This window comes from Thamnophis sirtalis, unplaced genomic scaffold (assembly GCF_051295495.1).
Source record: "Thamnophis sirtalis isolate CommonGarterSnake01/CBP01778 unplaced genomic scaffold, rThaSir2_p1.2 scaffold_3, whole genome shotgun sequence".
NCBI classification, from domain to species: domain Eukaryota; kingdom Metazoa; phylum Chordata; class Lepidosauria; order Squamata; family Natricidae; genus Thamnophis; species Thamnophis sirtalis.
In genome coordinates this window covers 29,986,816-30,013,264 of record NW_028261383.1, presented here as the reverse complement: position 1 = coordinate 30,013,264, position 26,449 = coordinate 29,986,816, and the positions used below count along the sequence as shown (strand labels likewise).

General features: G+C 41.0%; 1 protein-coding gene across 1 annotated transcript; it reads left to right on the top strand.

Moving 5' to 3' along the window:
* Positions 1-701: 701 nt before the first annotated feature.
* Positions 702-26,449, top strand: LOC106544079 (vomeronasal type-2 receptor 26-like). Its single transcript, XM_087708158.1, has 9 exons — positions 702-729; positions 1,640-1,699; positions 3,948-4,106; positions 10,065-10,221; positions 15,173-15,461; positions 17,837-18,130; positions 21,727-21,951; positions 24,445-24,571; positions 25,539-26,449. The coding sequence occupies exons 1-9, from the start codon at positions 702-704 to the stop codon at positions 26,447-26,449; spliced, it is 2,250 nt and encodes a 749-aa protein (XP_087564284.1).

The following is a 26,449-nucleotide window of genomic DNA, read 5'->3' as shown; positions in this document are numbered from 1 at the left end:
ATAAAAAAAATACAAATATAACAAAGGCAACAGTAAAAAAAAAAATTGGGTTTCTGTCGTGATGGACTCTTGTGACGAGCCGATTGACAGATGATGGAAGCAGTTAGCTTCCTCCCATAATTGGGGCTTACCAGGGGTTGTCTTTTCCCATGTAAGATTGAGATTGTCTTGCCAATGTTTCAGCAAGGTCTCACTCGCCATCTCCAGGCTGGGTTTTCGGCTTAATCTGTGATCCGAGCTGACGCCTTATGGAAACTATCGAAATAGAGAAACACCCCCACAGCATAAATAAATGTGATGATACTTCCTGCCTACCAACATCTGGAAACCAAACAGGCCCCACCCACCACCCAGGCCATTACAACATGAAACAACAATGTACATACAGTCAGCACCAATCAGCACCAATATACCAATCATGATACAACCACATAACCAATCATTCCACTTACTGAAACAAAACCAGCACTCCACACACCCCCACCAAGATTTATAGAAAGACGGCAGCTCCAATCACACTTTAAGCCCAAACCCAGCCTGAAGATGCGAGTGAGTCCTCACTGAAATGTTGCCAAGACAATCTCAATCTTACAAGGGAAAAGACCCAAATACAATAATGATGCACTTCAAGTTGTCTCCCAGGATGCAAGAAACTTAAAAGAGAGTGGGCACAAATCTGCTGCTATGACTGTTCTCCATGTATGGAAGGAACAATCTCTACCCAGGAAGGTAAGTGCTTAAGGAGCAAGGAAGGAGCACTATCGAGGCTCATACCCAGCCTGATCCTGCTTAGCTCCCAAGCTCCATCAAGTCTGTAAAAGGCTGCCATGTGTGGAGGAACACAAAATGTTAACAAACATGGCAATCTCTCTGTCATAAAATTAAATATGTTCTTAAACATGATCAATATTTCCTTTCTTAAATATGACAAAAATAAATATGCCCCAGAAGCAAGACCATTGTAGTGGAGGCAGCCTTTGCATGTAATGATAAGCCATTTACTCATGAGTAAAATAGCCCCCTTTTTATAACAGGGCAGTAACAATCTTTTATTCACATGGATAAATAAAAAAAATCAAATGTAATTAGTCCCAACAAACCTGGGTCTGGCAAAGGAATCCGAATTGTTTGCTATATATTAGAAACAAATGGTTGGCTGTGACAACAAGCCATTCTGAAACTCCCACTATTTATTTCCCAGCCAGGGAGGGGCTGACTAGCATCTATGTCTGCCTTTCCCTCCTGAGAGCCAGCTTATTGTTTTCCTTTGCTGTCCTCTCCACGCATACGCATATCTGGAATCTGTTCTTCCCCCCTCACTCAGCTCAGGCCCCAAAGACAGCTGCCTCTCCACCTGGGGGAAGATGGGAGGCCTGTCTCTGCCTCTGCCTCTGTTGTTGTTTCCTAAAGGATCTGAAGCTGGCCCAACCTCCTCCTCATCTGACTCTGCTGTTAGCTCTGTTGGTAGCCGAGGGGCCACAATATATGCATGAACAGTTTTGAGAGTGGAATCATACCTTAGCAGGGATTAGCAAAGCAGTTTTCTTATTATAGGAAAGCCAGCAAACATTTCAGGAAATAAGCAGACAGTGTGAGACACCTGGAACTTAAAGCAAACCCTTAAATGCTCTCTCTGTAGCACACGATGACATTGCAGTTGGACCTATGGTGGTAAAAGGCACTGATAATGCAGATTTAGGTATTTAGGTATTTTAGGTATTTATTGGGATTTATATGCCGCCCTTTTCCCTGAGGGGACTCAGGGCGGCTTACAACCACAGGGGAGGGGAGGTGCAAGGTCAAAACAAAACAATATGTGAACAACAGAAAAATAATAAAACCCAACTTTCATTCAGCAATCAAACACTCGGGCGGGTAATTAGGAGCCTATCCCCAGGCCTGCTGGGAGAGCCAGATCTTGAGGGCTGCGCGGAAGGTCTGGATAGTGGTGAGGGTGCGGATCTCCATGGGGAGCTCGTTCCATAGGGTCGGGGCAGCAACAGAAAAGGCTCTCCTCCGTGTGGTCGCCAGTCGGCATTGACTGGCAGATGGAATTCGGAGGAGGCCCAGTCTGTGCGATCTAATTGGTCGATTTAGGGAGGTAATCGGCAGAAGGCGGTCTCTCAAGTACCCAGATCCACTACCATGGAGTGCTTTAAAGATGGTCATCAGTATCCTGAAGCGCACCCGGAGACCAACAGGTAGCCAGTGCAGCTCGCGGAGGACAGGTGTAACGTGGGCGAACCGCGGTGCGCCCACTATCACTCGCGCGGCTGCATTTTGGACTAGCTGTAGTCGCCGGATGCACTTCAGGGGCAACCCCATGTAGAGCCCATTGCAGTATTCCAGTCTAGAGATCACAAGGGCTCGAGTGACTGTTGTGAGAGCCCCCCGATCTAAGTAGGGCCGCAACTGACGGACCAGGCGAACCTGGGCAAATGCCCCCCTGGTCACAGCCGACAGCTGGTGATCAAGAGTCAGCTGTGGATCCAGGAGGACTCCTAAGTTGCGGACCCTATCTGAGGGGTATAGAATTTGACCCCCCAGCCTAAGCGTTGGTGTATTAGCCAAATTATTGGGGGGGAAACACAACAGCCACTCGGTCTTATCCGGGTTGAGTACCAGTTTGTTAACACTCATCCAGTTCTTAACGGCCTCCAGACCCTGGTTCATCACGTCCACCGCTTCATTGAGTTGGCACGGGGCGGACAGATACAATTGTGTATCGTCCGCATATTGGTGGTATTTTATACCGTGCCTCCGAATGATCTCGCCCAGCGGTTTCATGTATATGTTAAATAGTAGGGGTGATAGGACCGAACCCTGGGGTACCCCACATGTTAGGGGCCTCAGGGACGATCTCTGCCCCCCGACTAACACCGACTGCGACCTGTCCGAGAGGTAGGAGGAGAACCACCGCAGAACAGTGCCTCCCACTCCCACCTCCCGCAGTCGTCGCAGAAGGATACCATGGTCGATGGTATCGAAAGCCGCTGAGAGGTCAAGGAGAACCAGGATGGACGCATAGCCTCTATCTCTGGCCCTCCAGAGATCATCGGTCAATGCGACCAAAGCGGTTTCTGTGCTGTAACCAGGTCTGAAGCCGGACTGGAAGGGGTCAAGATAGCTAGCTTCCTCCAAGGCCCGTTGAAGCTGAAAGGCCACCACCTTCTCAACAACCTTCCCGATAAAGGGAAGGTTGGAGACAGGACGAAAGTTGTTTAAAATGGCTGGATCTAACGATGGTTTCTTCAGGAGGGGTCTCACCACCGCCGTTTTGAGTACGGCGGGGAAGTGCCCCTCCCGAAGGGAGGCGGTGACAACCGCCTGGATCCAGCCATGTGTCACCTCCCTGCTGTTAGCCACCAGCCAGGAGGGACACGGGTCCAGAATACAAGTGGAGGCACTTACAGCTCGGATGGCCTTGTCCACATCCCCAGAGGCAACTTCCTGGAACTCAACCCAGGAGTTACAGCAGTTCATTGTGTTTTTCAGATGCAGCCTACTGCCAAAAGTGTCCAGATGACCAGGCAGTCAAATGAGAAACAAGTTCAATGTGTTCCCAAAGCAGTAAGCTTCCTGTCCTATCAAGAACGCTTGGGAGTCATCTTGGAATTCACTGCCTTTTTTTTGTCTCTAACCACTGGCTTGGTTCTGATTATCTTAATTAAATACCGAGAAACTCCCATAGTCAAAGCCAATAACCAGGACCTCACTTACATCCTCCTAGTTTCCCTTCTGCTTTCCTTCTTGACCTCCCTTCTATTAATTGGTCATCCAAAGAAAGTGACCTGCCTTCTTTGACAAAGCATCTTCAGTATTGTTTTCTCGGTTGCCATCTCTTCCTTGCTGGCCAAAACTAGCAAAACAATTTCATTGTTTTGTCCTTATCTGGGGTAAGGTGGGCCTTTGCTTGATATGGCTGGGAATCTCTCCCCCATTCCCAGATTCTGACCTGCATTCCGAACCAGGGCAGATCCTCCTGCAATGCAATGAAGGCTCTGTCACCATGTTCTACTCTGCCCTTGGGTACCTGGGCTTTCTGGCTGCCATCTGCTTCCTGGTGGCTTTCATATCCCATAAGCTGCTAGGGAGCTTCAACAAAGGCAAGTGGATCACCTTCAGCATGCTGGTCTTCTGCAGTGTTTGGGTTTCCTTTGTCCCCACTTACCTGAGCACCAAAGGGAAATACATGGTGGCCGTGCAGATCTTCTCCATCCTGGCCTCCAGCCTAGGTTTACTAGGCTGTGTCTTTATCCCCAAGTGCTACATCATCATTATGAGACCTGACATGAACAGAAAGGAACATCTAATGATGAAAAACCAGGAAGGTGTCTGATCATGCTGTTTTATTATTTGTAAAGACATTGGAAATACAAAATAAGGTGGCTTGAAAGTGTAATCTTTTGATACATTCCAAGTAGCCTTTCTTTCTGCTATTTTTCACAGTAAAAGTAAGTAGTAGACAAAAGCTGTTTAGCTCTCATAATATATTACAAATTTAACATGTCAAATTAGGTTTGGTGAGTAAAAAGAAGTCAAACTTTCCTGAATATGTCCCTTGATGGAAGAAGGGGAATTATGCCCAGGAGAATAAAAAAAAATGTTTTTCTAGCTGAGCATCTGCAAACAAGTGATGCTGTAGTTCTATATCACTTTATAACTATTGCAATAAAAGTGAATTATTCAATTTATAGGAGATCCGACGGGATGCCCACCCACCCCTATTCCCAATTGTCCTTGAAAAAATTGTAACACATTATTAGAAATTCCTAATCAAGCAAACTTGAAAAATATTTGTATCTTCCCAAATAAAAACTTCAAAATACCTTCAGCTCCACAATAACCATATGGCATTTTTATAGACCCGTGGTGGTGAACCTATGTGTGCCACAGGTGGCATGCAGAGCCCTCTCTGCAGGCACTCAAGCCATCACCCCAGCTCAGCTCCACCATGCATGCACGCATGCCTCCTGCTGGCCAGCTGATTTTTCAGTCTCTGCTGCGTATGCAGGAGATGCACACACATGTCTGTGAGGGTCGCACACACATTCTCAGGGGGTGGGGGAAGTGCTATGCCTGTTTTGGTCCCAGGAGGCTTCAGGGAGGTGGGGGGAGTTGCACATATATGTAAAGGGAGGTGGAAGTACAGGAAGGGGTCGCACATGTATGCACAGAGTGGCGGGCCACACGAGGGGCTGTTGTGCATATATTGCATATGCACACTTTGGCCAAGCAAGGACAAAAAGCTTAACCATCACTGTTATAGACTGTGTCGATTTGGTGTCAGCATTCCAAGTTATGCCCCTGGCTGCACACTGTGTAGCTCTGAAATGGAAGGCTGCTCTTTTAGTGTGCTAGACTACATTCCATCTCCCTTTGTGGAGTTGGTGTGGCTGTGCTCTTCGTCAAGACAATTGTGCTTCCACTTTGACAGCTCTAAGACAGGGGTGCCTGTTGCAGAGAACCATGGCAAAATCTCCCTCATGACATGTCTAATGCTGCTGCTGCTTCTTTTCCCGATGTCCCATTTTCCTTCTACAATGTTGAAGATTAATTGGCCACTCGGTGTGTTAAAAGACAGATATATGTTTAATCAGTACAAAGAAGGAGATTTCTCGATTAGTGGAATTGTCTCTACATGTGTAACTCATTTTGAACCATACAGTTCCTGCTTAGGCAGTCTAAAAGGCAAGGTGGAGTGGGTAACACATAATTAATTTTTTTTCTCATTGCATCATTTGTGTGATTGCCATCTTGCCTTTTTTGCCAGTTTTGTCCTTCCTCCTTTCATGGAGAGGCTGCCACTGCTATGGGCAGGGATAGTGTACCCCTGAATTGTAACTGAGAGGGACGATTGACCATCCGGAAAAAGAAAAATGATGAGATGGGCAACAACAACAACAAAAACACGCTAGAGAAACAAATATCAATTAAAGACCCAGATAATAGATGTAATAAATAATATTTAGGAATCCATGAGTCCATGGATACCCAGCAAGGTAAGACACTTCATAATCTCATAGTAACCACCAATGATAAATCTATCCGATACCCATGGGAATGTAAAGAACTCAACAGACGAACATCTTCAGGAGCAAAAAACGAATGGTGCCCATCATCCTTGGAGTCCAGCCCATTGTGTCCATGCATCGAATCCACGCACATGTACAAATGGCTGGAAAAACAATCATGTAAAAACCATCTGTGAGCCACGGTGGCGCAGTGGTTAGAATGCAGTATTGCAGGCTACTTCTGCTGACTGCCGGTTACCTGTAATTTGGCAGATTGAATCACACCAGACTCAATGTTGACTCAGCCTTCCATCCTTCCAAGGTGGGCAAAATGAGGAACCAGATTGTTAGGGGAAATATGATGACTCGGTAAACCACTTAGAGAGGGCTGTAAAGCACTGTGAAGTGCAGAGGTGGGTTCCTACCGGTTCAGACTGGTTCAGCTAAACCAGTAGTAACTTGGTGGCCAGGGTCGCTGGAACCGGCAAAATTTTTGCACGCACCGAATCGGAAGTAATGCCGGCAACAACCCACCCCTGGTGAAGCGGTATACAAGTCTAAGTGCTATTATTATCTTTAACTTTTGATATTCTCTGGACTCTTTTCCACTGCAAAGATTTAGAAACAGATAGACTAGTTCAGGAAACTTACTCACATAAAGATATGTACTTCTCTTTATTGATCAATACTTCATTGATGGGAGCTCAAGTAAAGAGTGAAGGCATCACTTAGAGGCCCTCTACAGTTGGAAAGCTGAATTGTAAATTTAACGTTGTCAAGAATAAGTAATTTGAGTTAAGGGCGCTTACATTTTCCTGAACTGATGCCTTGATGGCTTTCAAATTAGAAATATGCACTTTATCCTTTGGTAAGAGTGGTATTCTTTGATAAGATTCTTTGGCTACTACTTAGATCACTCAGAAGTAGTCTTAGAGTGGTAATTTCCACCATAATGTGTGGAAATCTGCTCCTGCTTTTTCTACCACTATCTTATTTTTCTTGTGGGAATCTCTTTGCTTGTAACATACATCTATTACTCACGGAAATTGGAGAGGTTAGTATTGCCATCCTATGACTCTGCTGTAGTTAGACAAAGATAGAAGAAGACTTTTAATCCTCCAGAAAATACAGGTGTTTGACTGGCCACGTCCTCCATACCAACTGCCACATTTATCCACTGAAGCTCAAAGGATATGGATTCCGCCCTGTCACATATCAACATTTATAAGAAGGGGCTTCGTTTTCATGGTGACCACAGCAGAGACCTTCCAATTCATCAGAGTTTTGGCAGTGTGACTATTATTATGAGATAAATCCAGGAGCAAAACACAGCACACAGGGCCTTTATACAATTAATAGTGGTTTATATACAAATATATACAGACATATACCTGGAGATAAATCCCTTAACACTCAGCTACAGACACAATGAGAGAAATTAGATACATGATGAGACAGAGATACACCCTCTATATATAGATATCTCTTAAAACAGTAAATAACTTGTGTGGACCCTACCAGAGTCTTAAACCAGCGATACCTGTGATGCTGAATCATCCTCATTGCATCAGCTTACAGCTTACAACCTTACATCAACTGGCAGCTATTAAATCCTCACTACCTGACAAAATTTCTAGGTTCTATCATATCTCAAGACTTAAAATGGACACCTAACATCAAAAACATCATCAAAAAGAATGTGCTTCCTGCGCCAACTCAGAAAGCTCAAACTGTTGAAGGAGCTGCAGATAAAGTTCTACAAAGGAATTGTTGAGTCTGACATCTGCACCTCTATAACTGTCTAGTTTGGCTCTGCAACCATACAAGATAGACACAGACTTCAATGGATAATCAGATCGGCAGAAAAAACAATTACCAACCTGCTTTCCATTGAGGACCTGTATACTGCACAAGTCAAAAAGTGGGCTGTGAAAATATCTACAGACCCCTCGCATCCTGGAATGATTTATCACATATCTTTTATGTACACTGAGAGCTTGGCCAATAAAGAATTCTATTCTATTCTATTCTATTCTATTCTACTCTTCTCTTCTCTTCTCTTCTCTTCTCTTCTCTTCTCTTCTCTTCTCTTCTCTTCTCTTCTCTTCTCTTCTCTTCTCTTCTATTCCATTCCACTCCACTCCACTCCACTCCACTCCACTCCACTCCATTTCATTCTATTCTATTTTACTACTCTACTCTACTCCACTCCACTCCACTCCACTCCACTCCACTCCACTCCACTCCACTCCACTCTATTCCATTCCATTCATGATTAATATATTTAGGATAACTATGATCATGATTTATCACTTATAGCTTTTATGTGCACTGAGAGCTTATACACCAAAGACAAATTCCTTGTGGGTCTTATCACACTTGGCTAATAAAGAATTCTATTCTATTCTATTCTATTCTATTCTATTCTATTCTATTCTATTCTATTCTATTCTATTCTATTCTATTCTATTCTATTCTGTTCTGTTCTGTTCTGTTCTGTTCTCTTCCGTTCCGTTCCACTCAATTCCACTCATTCCATTCTATTCTATTTTACTCTACTCTACTCCACTCCATTTCACTCATGATTAATATATTTATGATGACTATGATCATGATTTATCACTTATATCTTTATGTACACTGAGATCTTATGCACCAAAGACAAATTCCTTGTGTATCCTATCACACTTGGCCAATATAGAATTCTATTCTGTTTTGTTCTGTTCTGTTCTGTTCTGTGCTGTGCTGTGCTGTGCCGTGCTGTGCCGTTCTGTTCCACTCCACTCCACTCCATTCCATTCCACTCCACTCATTCCATTCTATTCCATTTTACTTTACTCTATTCTACTTGACTCGACTCGACTCCACTCATGATTAATATATTTATGATGATTATGATCATGATTTATCACTTATATGAGGACCCAGACTGTGGAGGCGATATGCTGACTCTGTAAACCACTTAGAGAGGGCTGAAAGCCCTATGAAGTGGTCTATGTCTAACTGCTATTGCTATTGCTATATCTTTATGAACACTGAGAGCTTATGCACCGAAGACAAATTTCTTATGTGTCCTATCACACTTGGCCAATAAAGAATTCTATTCTATTCTATTCTATTCCATTCCATTCTATTTTACTCTACTCCACTCCACTCCACTCTATTCTATTCTCTATAAATCATTGTGATGTTCTCTTTTGTGGAGAAAAGGAGTTTCTTTGGATGTGCCATCCTTTCTATTCAGTGATACATTTGGTGCCTCTGATTGTTGGCCTGAATATTTGCCTTCCTGTTATACTGTACTTATTATGAGATATCTGACGTGAATGTAAGAAGGGGTCTTATCCCTACCAAGACAGGGTGGAAAGGACATCTAAATTCTCCCTGGCTAATGAAAAGCTGTTTAGCTTTCTTAGTATATTATAATATTTCAAATCTCAACAATAGATTTGGTGAGTAACAGGGAGTCAAAGTTTCCTGAATAGGTCCCTTGATGGAACAATCAAATGCTTCAACCTGAAGTTGGCCCCCAAAACAAGTGAAAAACAATGTTTCTCTAGCTGAACATCTGCAGAATCACGTCATGCTGAGAAGCCACTGTGGCTCCATCTCTCTTTATAATTATTGAAATCATGACTATTTATTCTACTTCCAGCAGGACCTGTGGGATGCCCACACACCCCTATTCCCAATTGAAATCACTGAAATAAATAATTAGAGATTCCTAAACAAGCAAACTTGAATAATACTTAGACATTCTCATAAAAAAGCTTCAAAATATCTCCAGCTCCATATGGACCATAAGGTGATATCTGTAGGTAGGACTATGCAGCTCTGAAACCAAAGGCTGCTCTTTCTGTGTGCCAGAGTGTGATTCATCTCCTTTTGTGGAGTCAGAGTGGCTGTGCTCTTTGTCAAGAGAATTGTGCTTCTCCTTTCACCGCTCTAAGAGAGCGGTGCCTGTTTCAGAGAACTATAGCAACATCTCCCTCATGATATGTCAAATGCTTCTGCTGTTCCTTTTCCTGATGTCCCGTTTTCCTTCTACAGTGTTGAAGATTAATTGTCCGTTCGATGTGTTAAAAGAGAGGTACATGTTTAATCAGTACAAACCAGGACATTTCCTGATTAGTGGAATCGTCTCTACGTATATAACTCGTTTTGAACCGTACAGTTTCATCATGCCTTCAAACAAAACATTTCGAAGGTAACTGATTTTATTCTATCCATTGTCTCCTTTTCAGCAGCTGCTTGCCTGTCATCTTCCCCCCCTCCTTATTTAAGAAAAAGGTTTCTTCTGCTCTGTGAACATCATTATTTATTTATTTGATTGATTGATGTGCTGCTCATCTTGTCTATATAATGCACTTTTTAAAGCTGCCCTTTGAGGGGTTTTCCTTTGCAATTATCCAGTAGAAGGTGGCATTAATCCTGACAGCCTTTTCAGCAATCTTTAAGGAAGGGCAGCTAGTTGCTTGGCTCTTCACAACAGGACTCTCGGTGATACCAGGGACAGTCATCAAATGTCCTTTTAGCTGAAGACAAAGAAAAGGGGTTCCTTTCCTTTTCTTCCCTTCCCTTCCCTTCCTTTCCCCTCTCAAAGAAGTGGAGGCTTCTTACTTTGAGTAAAGTTCCTGTTTCTTTTTCTTTTTTAAAATCAACACTAAGAAAGCTCTGACAGATTGAGAAGAAAAATCACATTACAAGAAAGCCATTTCAGATGGTCTAAAGGAAAGTACATTCTTAGGAAGTGGTTAGTTCTTACACCTTTAAGTAAAAATTTTTTATTGATGTGGTGAAGTAAATTGAATAATGTCACATGTTACCTTTATAATGTTATTCTTGTGTTTTCACCCTTCAGTCCATATGAACTAATATTAAATGCACACTATCCCATATAAAAAAGAGATCTGTGCAGAATATAAATAACTGAAGTATTAAAATTAATATAAATACCAGAGAAATATAAAATGATTGCATAATTAAGCCCTTCCTTCCTTCCTTCCTTCCTTCCTTCCTTCCTTCCTTCCTTCCTTCCTTCCTTCCTTCCTTCCTTCCTTCCTCTGGCATTTGAGCAGTTCTATTTTGTAGGCCACTCAGGCTCTGTTTCCTTTGCAGATAAGATCACAAGTTAATGTGTTAACACTAAAAATGTTCTCTCAGATCCGGAAGGAAATTCAAATCACAGAGAAGATATTTCAGCTGTTCTGAAGAACAGTATATTTATGGGAATTTCATCTCTCTCTCTCTCTCTCTCTCTCTCTCTCTCTCTCTCTCTCTCTCTCTCTCTCTCTCCATCTACCTTAAAGTAAAAATATATTACTGATTTAATGAGGTAAATTGAATACTGTCCTAACTTATCTTTATAATTTTATTCTGTGTATTTCTTTTCAGTCACTGTTCTGCATGAATTAATAAAAAAATTAAATGTACACAATTCCATATTTAAATGATCCTTACAGAGTATGAATAAAATGATTGTAGTATTAAAATTAGTATGATTAGCACAGAACTATAAAATGTTTGCAAAGCTAAGTAATTGCTATTAATCATAACTAATATAATGAGTATAGTAAGCAAACGTTATATACAAAATAAACTGAGATATTATTGTATGTAGAATTCTACCTCAAAGGTAGATAAAATATAAAGCAATATATTATTCTATGACAAAAGTATATTAAGATATATCAGTATCTTAACTGCTATAATATCAAATGACTAAATAAATAACTGTAATAGCTAATTGATTTTTAGAGAATTCCTTCTGAAATTTAAAGATTGCTTCACAAAAGAAATTTATTACTCTAATATTACCAGGAGAAAAAAATAGAAAGATGTCAAAGTTACCAAATGTTTCTGGTTTTAATTTGAATCTTATTTTTGGAATTTTCTGAAAATTTGAAGTGAATTTCTTTCTAATCCTTTTCAGAGTTTTTTTTTTAAATAACCACAATATATAATAAAACGTTCATTCTTTTCTCTGGCATTTCCAACATGTATTATGGCATGCTTTTTGAATCTTAGAAATGTAAGAATTACATACAATCTCTTAAATGCAGCTTGGTGTAAATCTTATTGCTCTTTTTTCCATAAAATGTTTCATTGTTCTACTCTTATTGCCACTTTGGAAATTTGCTTCCATTTTATCATACACTTGTTTTTTTTTTATAAATAAGATTAAAATTAAAGTAATCATTTGTAAATACTTCCTAAACAATTAACTTGATTCTGTGTAAATTTTTCAATTTCTACCATCTTCCATTCTTCTTTGAAATATTTTTTTCTGGTCATTTATAAATATATTAATAAGAGTGAATTCCGTCCTTCTCTTAACCATTCTTCTTGGGCCTTTAATCTGTTTCTTGTGTCCAGTGGAATAATATTTGAATCTGTAACCAGATCTTTAATTTGTAATTTTAATCTGTAATTATATTTAATTATAAAGCTTTTGTCAATGGGGTTGTTGTGATTTTAGTATCTGGAACTTGTTGGTTTTGAAATAAGAACCAATAACCAATTGAAAATAATGACTCACATTTAAAATATATGTTTATTGCAACCTGACAAATCCTAAATATTTCACTCAATCCTTTGTTATTTCTCAGCCAGTTTCTTTTTTTTTACAAAATTATTTTTATTGAACATTGATTGTGATTTCATAATTCTTAATAATGTATTGCTATATAGCTTTCACCCTGTATTTCTCTCCTTCAATTTTACTTGATATCATCTATTCCTTTATAAGACTCAGGGATTCATGTTGTTTAAGAACACTAATAAAAATGTACTTTCTAAATTTTCAAAGTCTTCTTTCAAATCTTGAAATAATACTTCTGTCCTCTTTTTCTTAATGTTGATAAATTCTAGTAGATTGATGGTAGACATGTTGCTTCCCCCACCACACCCCCATTTTTGGAAGTCTATCTGTTCTGTGGAATAATTTCACAAGTACAATTCCTGATATATTCAGCAAATTTATTTAGGAAAGATATTGGTCTATATGTTGGGTGTTCCTTTTTTGTGTACTAATCTTATAAATGGCTCTTTTCAAGTCTTGGATATTGAATTCCTTGTCTGAATTTTAACTATCATCTTCAATAGTGGGTCCAATTTTTTTTCCTAATTTTTCATAATATAAGATGACCTTCCATCAGGATATGCTGTTTTACTGATTTTAACCTTCATTAATGCTTGTTTAACCTCTTGAGCTGTTAACGATTACCTTAATGTTTCTCTATGTTATTTCATAAATTCCTTAACCTCTAACTTTTCAGTAGAGGTTTCCAAATATCAAATATGAATATTTTCCCAGGAATACAATTTCTTACATTTTTTCCAACTTCTGTTATTTCTGATCTTCTACATAATGAATTGTTCTCTTCCTTTAATCTCCATTATCAGTTCTTCCTTTTGTTTTCTGATTTGTCAAAATTTACCTGGTGGGTTTGCATTTTCAAAATGATTTTCTTTGCCCTATTACATTTTCTTTTAAAGTTCTGCCGTTTCCACTACATCTAATATTTGTTTCACTTTATTTCACTCTTTCGATGTTTGTTTTCATTAATTGGTTTTATGAATCTCTTCTAACTCCTTTATTTTCCCTTCTAATTGTGATTTCTACATCATATGTTCTTTTTTTTCTGTTGCAATTAATGAGAGGAGTCTCAGTAACTACAGTGTTACAGACAAAGGAATGTAATGGATGGTTAATCAGAACAGAAAGAGAAAATAAATGAATTGGAACAGAGGAGAGAAAGGAATTAGTTAAGATTTATTACATCCTGTATAGTTGTCTCTTCTAATACTGGAGTTATTTTTGCATTTCTGAAGTATTCTTTCTTAAAGCAAGAGTGTTTAATTCATCCACCATCTGAAAGACAATATTTCCCCCCAAAGCCAAGATATTAGAATTCATGAGCTCTACATAAAATTGAGTTCTTTTAAAAATGGTGTGAGGGTTTTAGAAACTCAGCAGTCAATTCTTGAGTATATTTAGTATCTTGCTAGGAAAAAAAAACGTAGTTCTGATGTTGGGATTCTTTAATCTCTAACCAGTAAAAACTATTGTGTTTTCCTGAAAATAAGGCATGGTCTTATTTTCTTTTCGGCCCCAAAATAAGCACCAGGTTTTATTTGGGGGGATGTCTTTCCTGCTTATCTTAGGACCACTGAAGCCATGCCTACCATGCCTTGACATTGTCACACTGCCGCCCAGCTTCTGTGGATGCTCACAGCATGATGAGCAGCAGAATGCTGCGAGGCTCATCACGTTGGTGCCACTACTTGTGACAAGATACCCCCAGGCTTGCTGCGCTGGTACCAGTGCAAGCAGCAGAATGCTGCCATGCTCATTGCACTGGTGCCATTCGCAGCACCAGCATGGTGGCACCAGCGTGATGAGCCTTGCAGTGTCCTGCTACTCGCAGCACTGCCACAATGCACCTCATGACATCTGGCCAGAAGCAGCTGCAGAAGAAGTTGGGCAGTGAAGCGACAGGTGTCAGGACATGGGAAGCCTGGCTGTGTTGGTCCTGAGGTAAGCAGTTGCAGGGCGCATGGGGCAGCTCCCTCCCACCCTTGCCTCCCTTGAGTTTTATGCCTGCACCTCACCCCATTTTGTACAACCAGATGGTGGGTGGGGCTTAACTTGGGCTTACTTTAGGAAGAGGGCTTATATTAGGCACAGGCGTCAAAATCGGGCTAGGACCTCCTTCTGTGCCATTCAGGAAATCACCCACTGATTTTTCAGCATAATCCATTTCGTTGATTTCACAGTATGACCTTATTAACTGTCTCAGTTAGACTGATAATATAGAAATCTGATGGATAAGTTATAAATTCCATTAAAGGAGTGTGATACCAAAGCTTTGTGAAATGAAGAGAAATATCTGCACTGAGGGAGGAAGACCCATTTATATCTCTTTTTAAAAACATACTTATTTACTCTTTATCTCCAAAGATAAAATAGAAAACAAAAAAAGAAAGGAGAAAACAAACATCTGACTCGCACAACAAAAACTAAAAATTGTACTTTAAAAAAACCCAAATATCAATTACAACTAACATTAAACAGAAAAAAATGACTGAAGCTGAAAGATGCATCAAAAATCTAATATGTTCTGCTCCTAGACCTGTTCATATCTCTTAACTTGCAGTCATTTTCAGAGTTTCTGGCATATCCTGCCCTTCATTTTTACCATTCATCTGATCAACCAAAGTCCAAGAATTTTACCCAACATCACTCTGGGCTACAGCATCTATGAGAATTTCTTCAGTGCTAGAATGACATATGAGGCCATGATGGATTCACTTTCCACAGGGCAGGAAAACGTCCCAAACTACAGATGTGGAAGACCCAAAAAACTGTTGGCTGTGCTTGAAGGGACCAACTCTGAGCTCTTTACCTGTATTTCAACCATGTTGGGCATCTACAAAATCCCACAGGTATGAACATATGATGAAGACAATTGCCACAATTGTTAAATGAATCACCATGTGTCAGGGTTCCAAATGGCATCCAAAAGTAAATCAGAGTCCGAGGCAAAGTATTGCTCAAAATTCCATTTTATTAATAGAGCCATGTTGGCACATCTGGGGAAACCCGAATCTGAAAGCTTCCCAGTTTTCCCCACCTAGTTGAAAGTTCAAGATCTTGCCCCCACACCCACAAGTCCATCACAAAGGATGACCTTGTCTTTCTAGAAAGAATTTTGTTATGGCTACATAGCATCTCACACCTTACAATCCCCCCTCCCATTTTCCCACAATAGACAATGAATAGTAGAATAATATAAAGTGTAGCAGGCCAAAGATCTGAAAGAAAAGATGGTTAAATGAATCACATTGTGAATTCACTTTTCCCATTGAATTTGCTTGTTGGAAGCCTCCTGAGAAGATCATAAATGGTGATTATGTGACCCCAGAATTCTGCAACTGATGTAAACACAACAAGCCAGGTGTATTTGCCTGAATTTTGATCATTGATCATAGGGATACGGCAACAATTGTAAGTTTGAGGATCAGTCATAAGTCTTTTTTTCAGTGCCACCATAACTTAGAACAGTCATTAAATGAATGTTCATAAGTCAAGGACTATCTGTATGTGGTGCACAACAATATACAAATGAAGCCAGATGGCAGACTTGAAAAGGACCCTGAAATGGTATATTTTTATTATGTATCTAAATACGTTTTTCCCATATGGCATCTGTATATATCATTTTTTTTTAAAAAGAAATAAGTCTTGTTTCACAGTATTCCCTTTTTTTTTGCCACTGATGTCTATTCAGGTCAGCTGCCTTTATTCATGTCTGAGCTGAAGATCTCTCAACCATGCCTTGAAATGAAATTTGCATTCTTGTTGGCAATTCTTCCCCTTTGTGAAACTGCCTGCAGTGCCTCCTTTCTTTATCTTCCAGTCATTGCAGTCACCTGAGTTTCCTCCAAGGGAAAGGATGTCAATAAAATTACTATCCCCCTTAATTCAGCCACATCCAAAGGAAGCCTCCAGGAGTGCAAGGGATTTCTATAGATAACTCAAGATGGAGAACATACCTAATACTCCTTCATCCTCCCATTTCCCCAAACAAAAACACTGGTGAAATGGGTTGGGTTGAGAGAAAGTGACGGGCCCAAAGTCAGCCTGCTGGCTTTCATCCCTAAGGATGGACAAGAGCTCACAGTCCCATGTCTATGGGGATTCTCAGTCATCCAGGTCATGGTTATCCCAAAGGTGCTTTTTCAAGAGGTAAAGTCCACATTTGGGACAGAGAGGACCACTGGTTTGAGAGAAGGGACAAAGAGGCCATCTATAGCAAAACTGAACAGCCCTCCCTCAACAGAGGGGAACAGATATGACTTCATCTATCTCCACTTTACAATACAGTCCTTTCAACAGTTCCAAGAAGGCTCTACACCCATTTGCACCGCTCAGGTGACCCTGAGGACACAGATAAACTTCCAGATGATGAGGTTTAATGATTCACTAAAAGATTTCAAATGATCAGATGTCTGCAAGGAGTATAAACCCTTCCATACCCCACCACCCAGTCAGAACTGAAAAAGCATCTTGGATGCTTTTTCAAACAAAAACCCAGAAAGTCCAGTTGCCTCTTGAAAAAGCACCTTTGGGACTCACAGTCCCATGTTTTCTAGCCTTCATCACTAGGCCAAACTGGCTATTTTATTTAAGAAACCATTTTCCCATTGGCTAATAAAGATGGTTCAAACATACCAAGGGATTACTTTTTTGGAGGGGAGGGGGAGTTCCAATGCCTTTGTCTTGGCAGGAATCCAGAAGCAATATGCACCTAGTTGAACAGAAGTTGTCATATTATATTGCCTGTTGTTCCCACTTAGAGCAAGAGCCGAGGTGGCATAGTGGTTAGAGTGCAGTACTGCAGGCTACTTCTGCTGCCTGCCAGCTGCCTGCAATTTGGCAGTTCAAATCTCAGCAAGCTCAAGGTTGACTCAGCCTTCCATCCTTCTGAGGTGGGTAAAATGAGGACCCACATTGTTTAGGGCAATATGCTGACTCTGTAAACTGCTTAGAGAAGGCTGTAAAAGCACTGTGAAGCAGTATAAGTCAAAGTGCTATTGCTATTGCTAAACTCAAGGAGTGTTAAAAATGACATATTTTTCCTTTCCCTTGGAGGGAAATCAGGTCTGACTGTCAACATAGAAAAGACAAGAGAGAGCTCAATTCATGCTTGAAATTCAAGGGCAGAGAAAAATAATTCTCCTCCAAAGGGGAAAGGCCCTTAGATTTTTGTACTCCTCCTTGTGCCTAAGAAGAAAACACCTTCTCTGTTTTATCCTAGATCACCTACGGGCTTATCAACCAGATTCCCAAGGAGAAACATCAGTTTCCTTTCTCCTATCGGATCAACCCAACACAAGAACCTCCTCACTTAGCAACGGTCAAATTGCTTCTGCATTTCCGATGGACGTGGATCGGCCTCTTTGCTCCAGACAATGAAGATGGGGAAAAGTTTAGAAATTCTTTTACGCTTGCAGCTATAAAAAGGGGGGTTTGTGTCGCTTTCTCACAAAGCATCCCACTGCAAGATAAAGAGAGGAAAATTAGGAAATTCCTTCATTATGCTCACAGTGAAGTAAAGGTTTTTGTATGTTATTTGGACTTACAAGCCTCCATCTTCTTAGCATCGTTGATTCCAAAATTTGAATATCATCCAAAAGGATTTGGGGAGAAAGTGTGGATTGTCACTGCCTTGACAGACATAGGGATCAGATTGTTCTATAAACATGTTAATCTCTATCATAAACATGTTTTGTTATCCTTTTCAACTCTGGCCCGAAAAAAAGCTCCTTATCATAGTTTTAAGTTAGACACGGTTAATATCGAAAAGCTTGCAAAAACAGCATTTCTGCCCTTCTATTCAAGACTTGTGCTATCTAAAAAGTTCTGGATAAGGTTCACAGAAAAGGAGAGGTGGAAAGTCGCACATCGGGAAATGATGCTCAGAATCGTCTCTGAAGATGCCTTCAGCATTTACAATGCTCTCCAGGCATTATCCCAAGCCCTAAATGCTGCCTATTCTTTGCAACTGAATAGGAGGAGATTGAGGGTTGGAGGCCATCTTTTACTCCAGGGGTTACAGCCATGGCAGGTAAGACCTTTTCCTTGAGGTTTCACCGATGGCCTTTCTTCAATTGTGTTGTTTGCTCAGTTATCTTTTGGTCATGGGAGGGACATGATGTGGAATGGTGCTGTCAACCGTCTTGTCAGAGTTTGTTGCATAAATTCAAATCTAGAAAGCACGCATAGATAACTGATTCAGCTGGATTCGTTACCGTATTTTTCGGAGTATAAGACACACCATTTTCCCTCAAAAAAGAGACTGAAAATCTGGGGGCATCTTATACATTGAATACAGCGTTTGTTTGGCTCCCAAACCCCACCCCTTCACCAAAATGGCCATGCAGAGCCTGTAGGAGGCTTTCAGAGTGGTCCTGGTGGCTGGGGAGGGTAGAAATGAGCGAAAAATGGGCCATTTTTTGCTCAATGTTTCCCCCCCAGCCCCCTCCCCCGGAGTTCTCTACAAACCTCCTACAGGCTCTGCATGGCCATTTTTTTAAAAAAAGAAGCAGGCAGGTTTTCATGAAAAACGGGTCATTTTTAGGAAATCTGCAGAGTGAAAAACCTTTTTTAAAAAATTTGCCTCTTCAAAACCTTGGTACATCTTACACTCCGGTGTGTCTTATTCTCCGAAAAATACGGTAACTTCTTTATATACATATGAATAGATGAATAAATGTACAATACCAACAGATGGTTCTTCCAAGTAAACACAAGGCAGGAGAGTTACAGGCAAGCACAAGTCATTAGTTTCATATCAGCAGACAAGCCCAGACAGACTGCTAGTTTACTTCTCAGAGCAGCAGATTGCTTAAGTTTCTGTTTCAATTCTCTGCACAGACTCAGATCTGTTTAAGTTCCCATTGGCTGACTTCATTGCTATGCCTATTCATTGGCTGATCTTGTTATCGTATCTCAATTCAGTCCCCATTGGCTGATCTATTCCAGCCATGAATATTCATACTCTGACATGTCTCAGTCATCTAGCAAAGAAATACTCTAGCCATTTATTTTTCCAAGAGTATATTGAAGCTTAAATGGGTACAGAAGTAGCATAAGATGAATCTGAGATTTTCCCCATGCAAAAAATAGCAATACAATACAACACAGTACAATAGCAGAGTTGGACGGGACCTTGGAGGTCTTCTAGTCCAACCCCCTGCCTAGGCAGGAAATCCTACACCGTTTTAGACAAATGGCTATCCAACATCTTCTTAAAGACTTCCAGTGTTGGAACATTCACAACTTCTGGAGGCAAATTCTGTTCCACTGATTAATTGTTCTAATTAATTGCAGTAGCACTTAGACTTGTATACCACTTCACAGTGCTTTTATAGCCCTGTGAGACATGTTACAGAGACATCTACACAAAGTGTAGGGATGGAAAGTGAAATGGTACAAATGAGAATTTTCAGGAAGGAAAATGCTGGAGCTGAACATCTTTTTATATGCACCCCAATATTAGCATGTTTCCTTCTCAGTGATGCAGTGAAGATGCTTGCCTCCCACTCAGAAGGTTGAGAGTTCAAGCCTAGGTAGCAGCAGATGTTTCTTTATAGAAAATGTCTGCTGCATACTTCACCTAGGCATCAGGAAGGGCATCCAGCCAGTAAACTCTCAGCTCAGTCACCCTAACTCCACCACAAAACAAGGGATTAAAGCAGGGGTGGGATTCTACCGGTTCGCACCTGTTTCGGCGAAGTGCATGCTCAGTGAACCAGTTTGTCAACTTCTAAAGCGTTGCCATGACTATTATCAGGCTGGCATGATAATGCATGCATGCCTTCAGCCAGAGTCAGATCTCATGTCTACAGCCTAGTTGGAGAATCTGAATTATGACGCAGGACAGAAGGGAGGGGATACAGGGGTAAAGTTCAAACACAATTAAGCAAAAACAGTTTTGGCTTCACAGGAGTCCACGCCAGAATGTCGATCCTAATAAATGATTGGATTTCTTCTGAACTTTGTCATGAGGCTCATAAACTAATTAGGTCATCTTCTGGGAACTTCACGCAGTTGTTAAACTGGTAGAATCCCACCACTGGATTAAAGGGTTGTTTTTTTTTGTGTTTTTTTTTTAAAAAAGCATGTTTCCTTCTGTTAAATAACATGGAAAAGATGGAGGATAGGAGTATAGCAAGAATTGCAAAGGTTGGGAAAATAGAAATGGTGCCTTTTGGACATTCATTAAAGAAGATAGAATAATACACCAAAAGACAAATTGTGACAATGGTGCTTTTGCTGAAAGGAAAGGTGGGCATCTGAGACCAGTGGTGGGTTCCTACTCGTTTGGCCGGGTTTGGCCGAACTGGTAGTGTTTTGGCGGCTTAGATCGCTGGAACCGGCAATGACCCAGACCTGCCACGGCCACAAACTGGTTCTCTGGGTGGAACCATAGGTGCTGCCATCTTGTTTTTTGCTTCTGCACATGTGCAGAACAATTTTTATTGAACTGCGCATCAAGCGCATGTGTGGGGCATGCCCATGAGTGAACCAGCAGTAGTGAGTGCTGGAACCCACCTGAGTCCAGGGATGATAAAGCAGCCGTAGTGAGATGGTCACTTAGCACAGCAAGAGTATTCACAGTATGATTGCTATAGGCCAAATATGTTTGTGAGCTGTACTTAGGCATTTCATAAAAGAGAATGTCAGGGTTCCAAATAGCATCCAAAATTAAATCACAGTCCAAGGCAAAGTATTGCTCAAAGTTCCAGTTTATTAAGAGAGCCATGTTGGCACATCTGAGAAAACCTGAATCTAAAAGCTTCTCGGTTTTCCCCACCCAGTTGAAAGTTCATAATCTTGCCCCACACCCACAAGTCCATCATATAGTCCAATCTCCCACTGCCATGCTGGCAGTTTCACCCATCCAGTTCCGGTCAGGTGCAGAGGTATAGAGACAAAGGATGACCTTGGCTTTCTAGAAAGGAATTTTATTTTGTCTACATAGCATTTAACTCCGTACCATCCCCCCTCCCATTTTCCCTCTATAGAAACAGCATAGTAGAATAATAGAAAGTGTGGCAGGCCAAAGATCCAAAAGGAATATGGCTGCAGGCCTGTCAGAGAGAAGGTCAGAATGTACAGGAATAACCATTTGTGTTTTTCTAGTTTCATCGTTTTCTGAGAGACTTCCAGCATAATATTTCAGGAAAATACTTTCATGTGGATGAGAATCAAAATCCTGTTGCTGACTTTCATACTGTACAGTGGGCAATACTTCCCAATGGATCTCATAGCGCCGTGAAAATTGGAAAGATAGAAAATGTGGCCTCTTCAGAAATCAAGTTCTCCATCAATGAGAATGCCATCATATGGCCAGCGTCATTTAAACAGGTAGCTGCTGCTTGTGGCTTTTATAATTAATCTATTGTCATACCTGTTATGTATTGTATACAGTGTATAGTTGTCAGTTGAAGTTCTCATTCTGGTTCTCTGTTGGAGCGGGAAAATACTCTCTCCTGATTGGTTGTTTGGCTGATCAGTTTCCTATAAAAGAAGCTGTGTCAGCCAGAGAATTCCATTGCCTCACAAGCAGTATTGAATAAAGAGTTTTCAGAAGTCACTCAAGCCTCCATTCTTTCGCCCAGAACTTAACAATACCTCTCTCCAGAATTTGACTTCACCAGCTCTACCAGGGGAAAAAAGCATGTTGTTCTCCTAGACCTCTCAAAAACCTAATGCCGTGAGTGGGAATGTGAGCATTTTTCTGGAATAAGCTATAGCTTATTCATCTTGGTTCATCTAAGGCTGCTTATGGGTCAAAAGCACAATTCAAAGGACAAAGTAATTTTGTGGCAAGTAACTCCAGCCTTTTCAGAATTGGAGCCTGATTAAAGGTTTTACAGGTAGTCCTCAACATACAACAGTTCATTTAGTGACTGTTCAAAGTTTACAACGGCACTGAAAAATTAACCATTTTTCAGAGTTATGACCTTTGCAGCCTCCCCCATAATCATGAGGTCAAAATTCAGATGTTTTGCAACAGGTTCATATTTATGATCCTTGCAGTGTCCCAGGTTCATGTGATCCCTTTTCTGTGACCTTCTGACAAAGCCAAAGGGTTAACCAAATTCACTTAACAACCGGGTTAGTAATTTATTAACTGCAGTGATTCACTTAACAGCCGTGGCAAGAAAGGTCATAAAATGGGACAAAGCTCACTTAACCAATATCTCACTGAACAATAGAAATTTTGGGCTCAATTGTGGACATAAGTCGAGGATTACCTGTACTGAAAGGAAATAGAGGTTCATGTTGGAAGCAGCAGATAAATCAAGGACAGAATAGAATAGAGTAGAGTACAGTGGTGGGATTCAGCCAGTTCGCACCTATTCAGGAGAACCGGTTGTTAACTTTCTAAGTAGTTCGGAGAACGGGTTGTTGGAAGAAATCACCTTTTGTTTTTTTCCACTTTTACAGGGCTAATCCTGTAAGAAAGGCAGGAAGGAAACATTCTGGTGTTGTTTCTAGCCTAATCTTTATTGACCTGCTTACAGAAACTGCCTCTCCTGTTAACCCTTATTACATTGTAACAGCTAAGGCAAAGCATTCATCAACCTGAGTGATCTTGGGTTGGCCACGCCCACCCAGTCACATGACCACTGAGCCCCGCCTACCCAGATGGTCATTAGGGCAGAGAACCGATTGTTAAATTATTTGAATCCCACCACTGGTAGAGTAGTGTACAGTAGAGTTGTGTAGAGCAGAGCAGAGCAGAGCAGAGCAGAGCAGAGCAGAGCAGAGCAGAGCAGAGCAGAGCAGAGCAGAGCAGAGCAGAGCAGAGTAGATTAATGTAGTGTAGAGCAGAGCAGAGCAGTAGAGAACAAAACAACAGAATTCTTTATTGGCCAAGTGTGATTGGACACAAAAGGAATTTTTTCTTTGGTGTATATGCTCTTAGCACATAAAAGAAAAGATACATTTGTCACGAATCATAAGGTACAACACTTAATGATAGTCATAGGGTACAAGTAAGCAATCAGGAAACAATCAATATCAATATAAATCGTAAGGATACAAGCAACAAAGTTACAGTCCTGCAGTGGGAGGAGATGGGTGATAGGAATGATGAGAAGATTAATAGTAATAGTAATGCAGACTTAGCAAATCGTTTGACAGTGTTGAGGGAATTATTTGTTTAGCAGAGTGATGGTGTTCGGGAAAAAACTGTTCTTGGGTCTAGACAGGTCATATTCCTTGCTGTCCTACAAAATTACTAAGATAGAAGTAAACAAGCTTCTACTTCCCTTGCTTTGGACTTCAATTCCTAGAGTTTCCTACTTGGAGTTTTACAAGCTGAGGCTATTGAGATTTAAAAGTCAAACCACATGTGACCTCTTTTTAGAATACCATAGGAGGAAGAAGGCTAAAGGTACCTGGCCTGAGGAGCCATCAGCTGCTCATGAATATCAAGTGGGTTCTGGACCCAAATCCTACTAAAAATGGACTACTCCTAGGGATTATTATTATTAATCCTGGGAAGAGCTTCAAACATTCTTAATATCCAGGAGCAGCTGGAGGGCAACCTCATCTGGTTGCATCATTTCCTCTTGCTAGAATGGAGCCAAGAGTCCCTGAAGGATAAACCCATCTTGGTGGTTGGTTTCATCCATCCCATTAAGCCCTCCTGAGATTTGGTTACTTTCCACTCAAAAGATTTGATGAAAGCAGGCAATGGTGTTTGTGAATGTGCATAATCCGTGAATCATATTACCCAAATTAATGCCAAAAAAAAAGTTTAACCCTATTTGTGAACCTAGTCTGTAACTAATTTCCATGTATAGAAAAAATTCTCTTAAAATAGATTACTCTGGTTTTCTTGTTTAGAAGGTGCCGTTTTCTAGATGCACTTCTAGTTGTCTCCCAGGATACAAGAAACTTAAGAAAGAGGGAACACCAGTCTGCTGCTATGACTGTTCTCCATGTATGGAAGGAACTATCTCCACCCAGGAAGGTAAGTGGCTCAAGGACAAGGAAACTACACTACCAAGCCAGATCCTGCTTAGCTTCCAAGCTCCATCAAGTTTGTCAAAGGCTGCATCTGCTGAAGGACACAACCTTACACACCTAGCAGTTTCACACTGTTACAAAATGAAATGTCTTGTTTAATATGATCAATATTTTATTTTTATATGGAAGCAAGGAAGGAAGGAAAAAGGAGCAAAGAGGAGGAGGGAGGGAAGAATGAGCAAAGAGAGGAGGGGAAGGAAAGAAGGAAGGAAAGAAGGGAGGGAGGAAGGAGGCTTAAAGGCAAGAAAGGAGCCCTAAACATCCACATCACTTAAATATGAGCCAGCAGTGTGCAACAGCTGCCAAAAAAGCCAACACAGTTCTAGGCTGCATAAACAGAGGCATATAATCAAGATCACGTGAAGTGTTAATGCCGCTTTATAATGTCTTGGTAAGGCCACACTCAGAACACTGCATCCAGTTTTGGTTGCTGTAATGTAACAAAGATGTTGAGACTCTAGAAAGAGTGCAGAGAAGAGCAACAAAGAGGATTAGGGGACTGGAGGCCATAACATATGAAGAACGGTTGCTGGAACTGTGTATGTCTAGTTTAATGAAAAGAAGGACTTCTGACTGCCTTCAGAAGTTTTGAATGCTCCAACACTAGATGTTTTTAAGAAGACGTTGGATAACCATTTGTCTGAAGTGGTGTAGGGTTTCCTGCCTAAGCAGTGGGTTGGACTAGAAGACCTCCAAGGTCCCTTCCAACTCTGCTATTCTATATGCGCCCTTGTTTATCTTTCAAGCTCCAGAAGCCAGACCTTTGTGTTGGGGCTCTGTAGGACCATTACTGAGAGTGGAAATTACCAGAAATTAATGAAACAATTTTTATTAGAGGAAAAACAGTAAATAGTTTAGGAAATCAGTATACAATATGGCAGAGTTTGATAGCAGTTTTCTGTGTTTTTCAGATGCAGCCCATTGTGAAAAGTGTCCAGATGACCAGCAGCCCAATAAGAAGCAAGATCAGTGCGTTCCCAAAACATTAAGTTTCCTGTCCTATCAAGAAAACTTGGGAGTCATCTTGGCACTCACTGCCTCTTTTTTGTCTCTAACCACTGGCTTGGTTCTGATTATCTTCATTAAATACCGAGAAACTCCCATTGTCAAAGCCAACAACCGGCACCTCACTTATATTCTCCTGGTCTCTCTCCTGATTTCCTTCTTGACCATCTTTCTATTCATTGGCCGCCCAAAGAGAGTGACCTGCCTTCTTCGACAAGTCACCTTTTGTGTTGTTTTCTCAGTTGCTGTTTCTTCCTTGCTGGCAAAGACTATCATGGTGGTTGTGGCATTTCTGGCTACAAAACCAGGCAGCAAAATGAGAAAATGGATGGGGAAAAGTCTGCCCAACGCTATTGTCGTCTCTGGTTCTGGAGTTCAGGTGGGGATCTGCATGATATGGCTGGGAATCTCTCCCCCATTTCCAGATATTGATCTACATTTTCAATCCGGACAGATCTTCCTGCAATGTAACGAAGGCTCAGACACCATGTTCTATTCTGCCCTTGGGTACCTGGGCTTTCTTGCTGCTATCTGCTTCATAGTGGCTTTCATGTCTCGCAAGTTGCCAGGGAGCTTCAATGAAGCCAAGTGGATCACCTTCAGCATGTTGGTCTTCTGCAGCGTTTGGCTTTCCTTTGTCCCCACCTATCTGAGCACCAAAGGGAAATACATAGTGGCTGTGCAGATCTTCTCCATTATAGCTTCCAGCCTGGGCTTATTGTGCTGCATCTTTGTCCCCAAATGCTACATCATCATCCTGAGACCTCACATGAACAGGAAAGAGCATCTAATGATGAGAAATCATGATGGTTTCTGA

Coding starts and splice junctions, on each gene's coding strand:
- LOC106544079 (XM_087708158.1), top strand. CDS start 702: ATGGAAGGAACAATCTCTACCCAGGAAG. Junction 15,462..17,836: donor GCATCTACAAAATCCCACAG/GTATGAACATAT, acceptor GTTTTATCCTAG/ATCACCTACGGGCTTATCAA. Junction 18,131..21,726: donor TTCATTATGCTCACAGTGAA/GTAAAGGTTTTT, acceptor GTGTTTTTCTAG/TTTCATCGTTTTCTGAGAGA.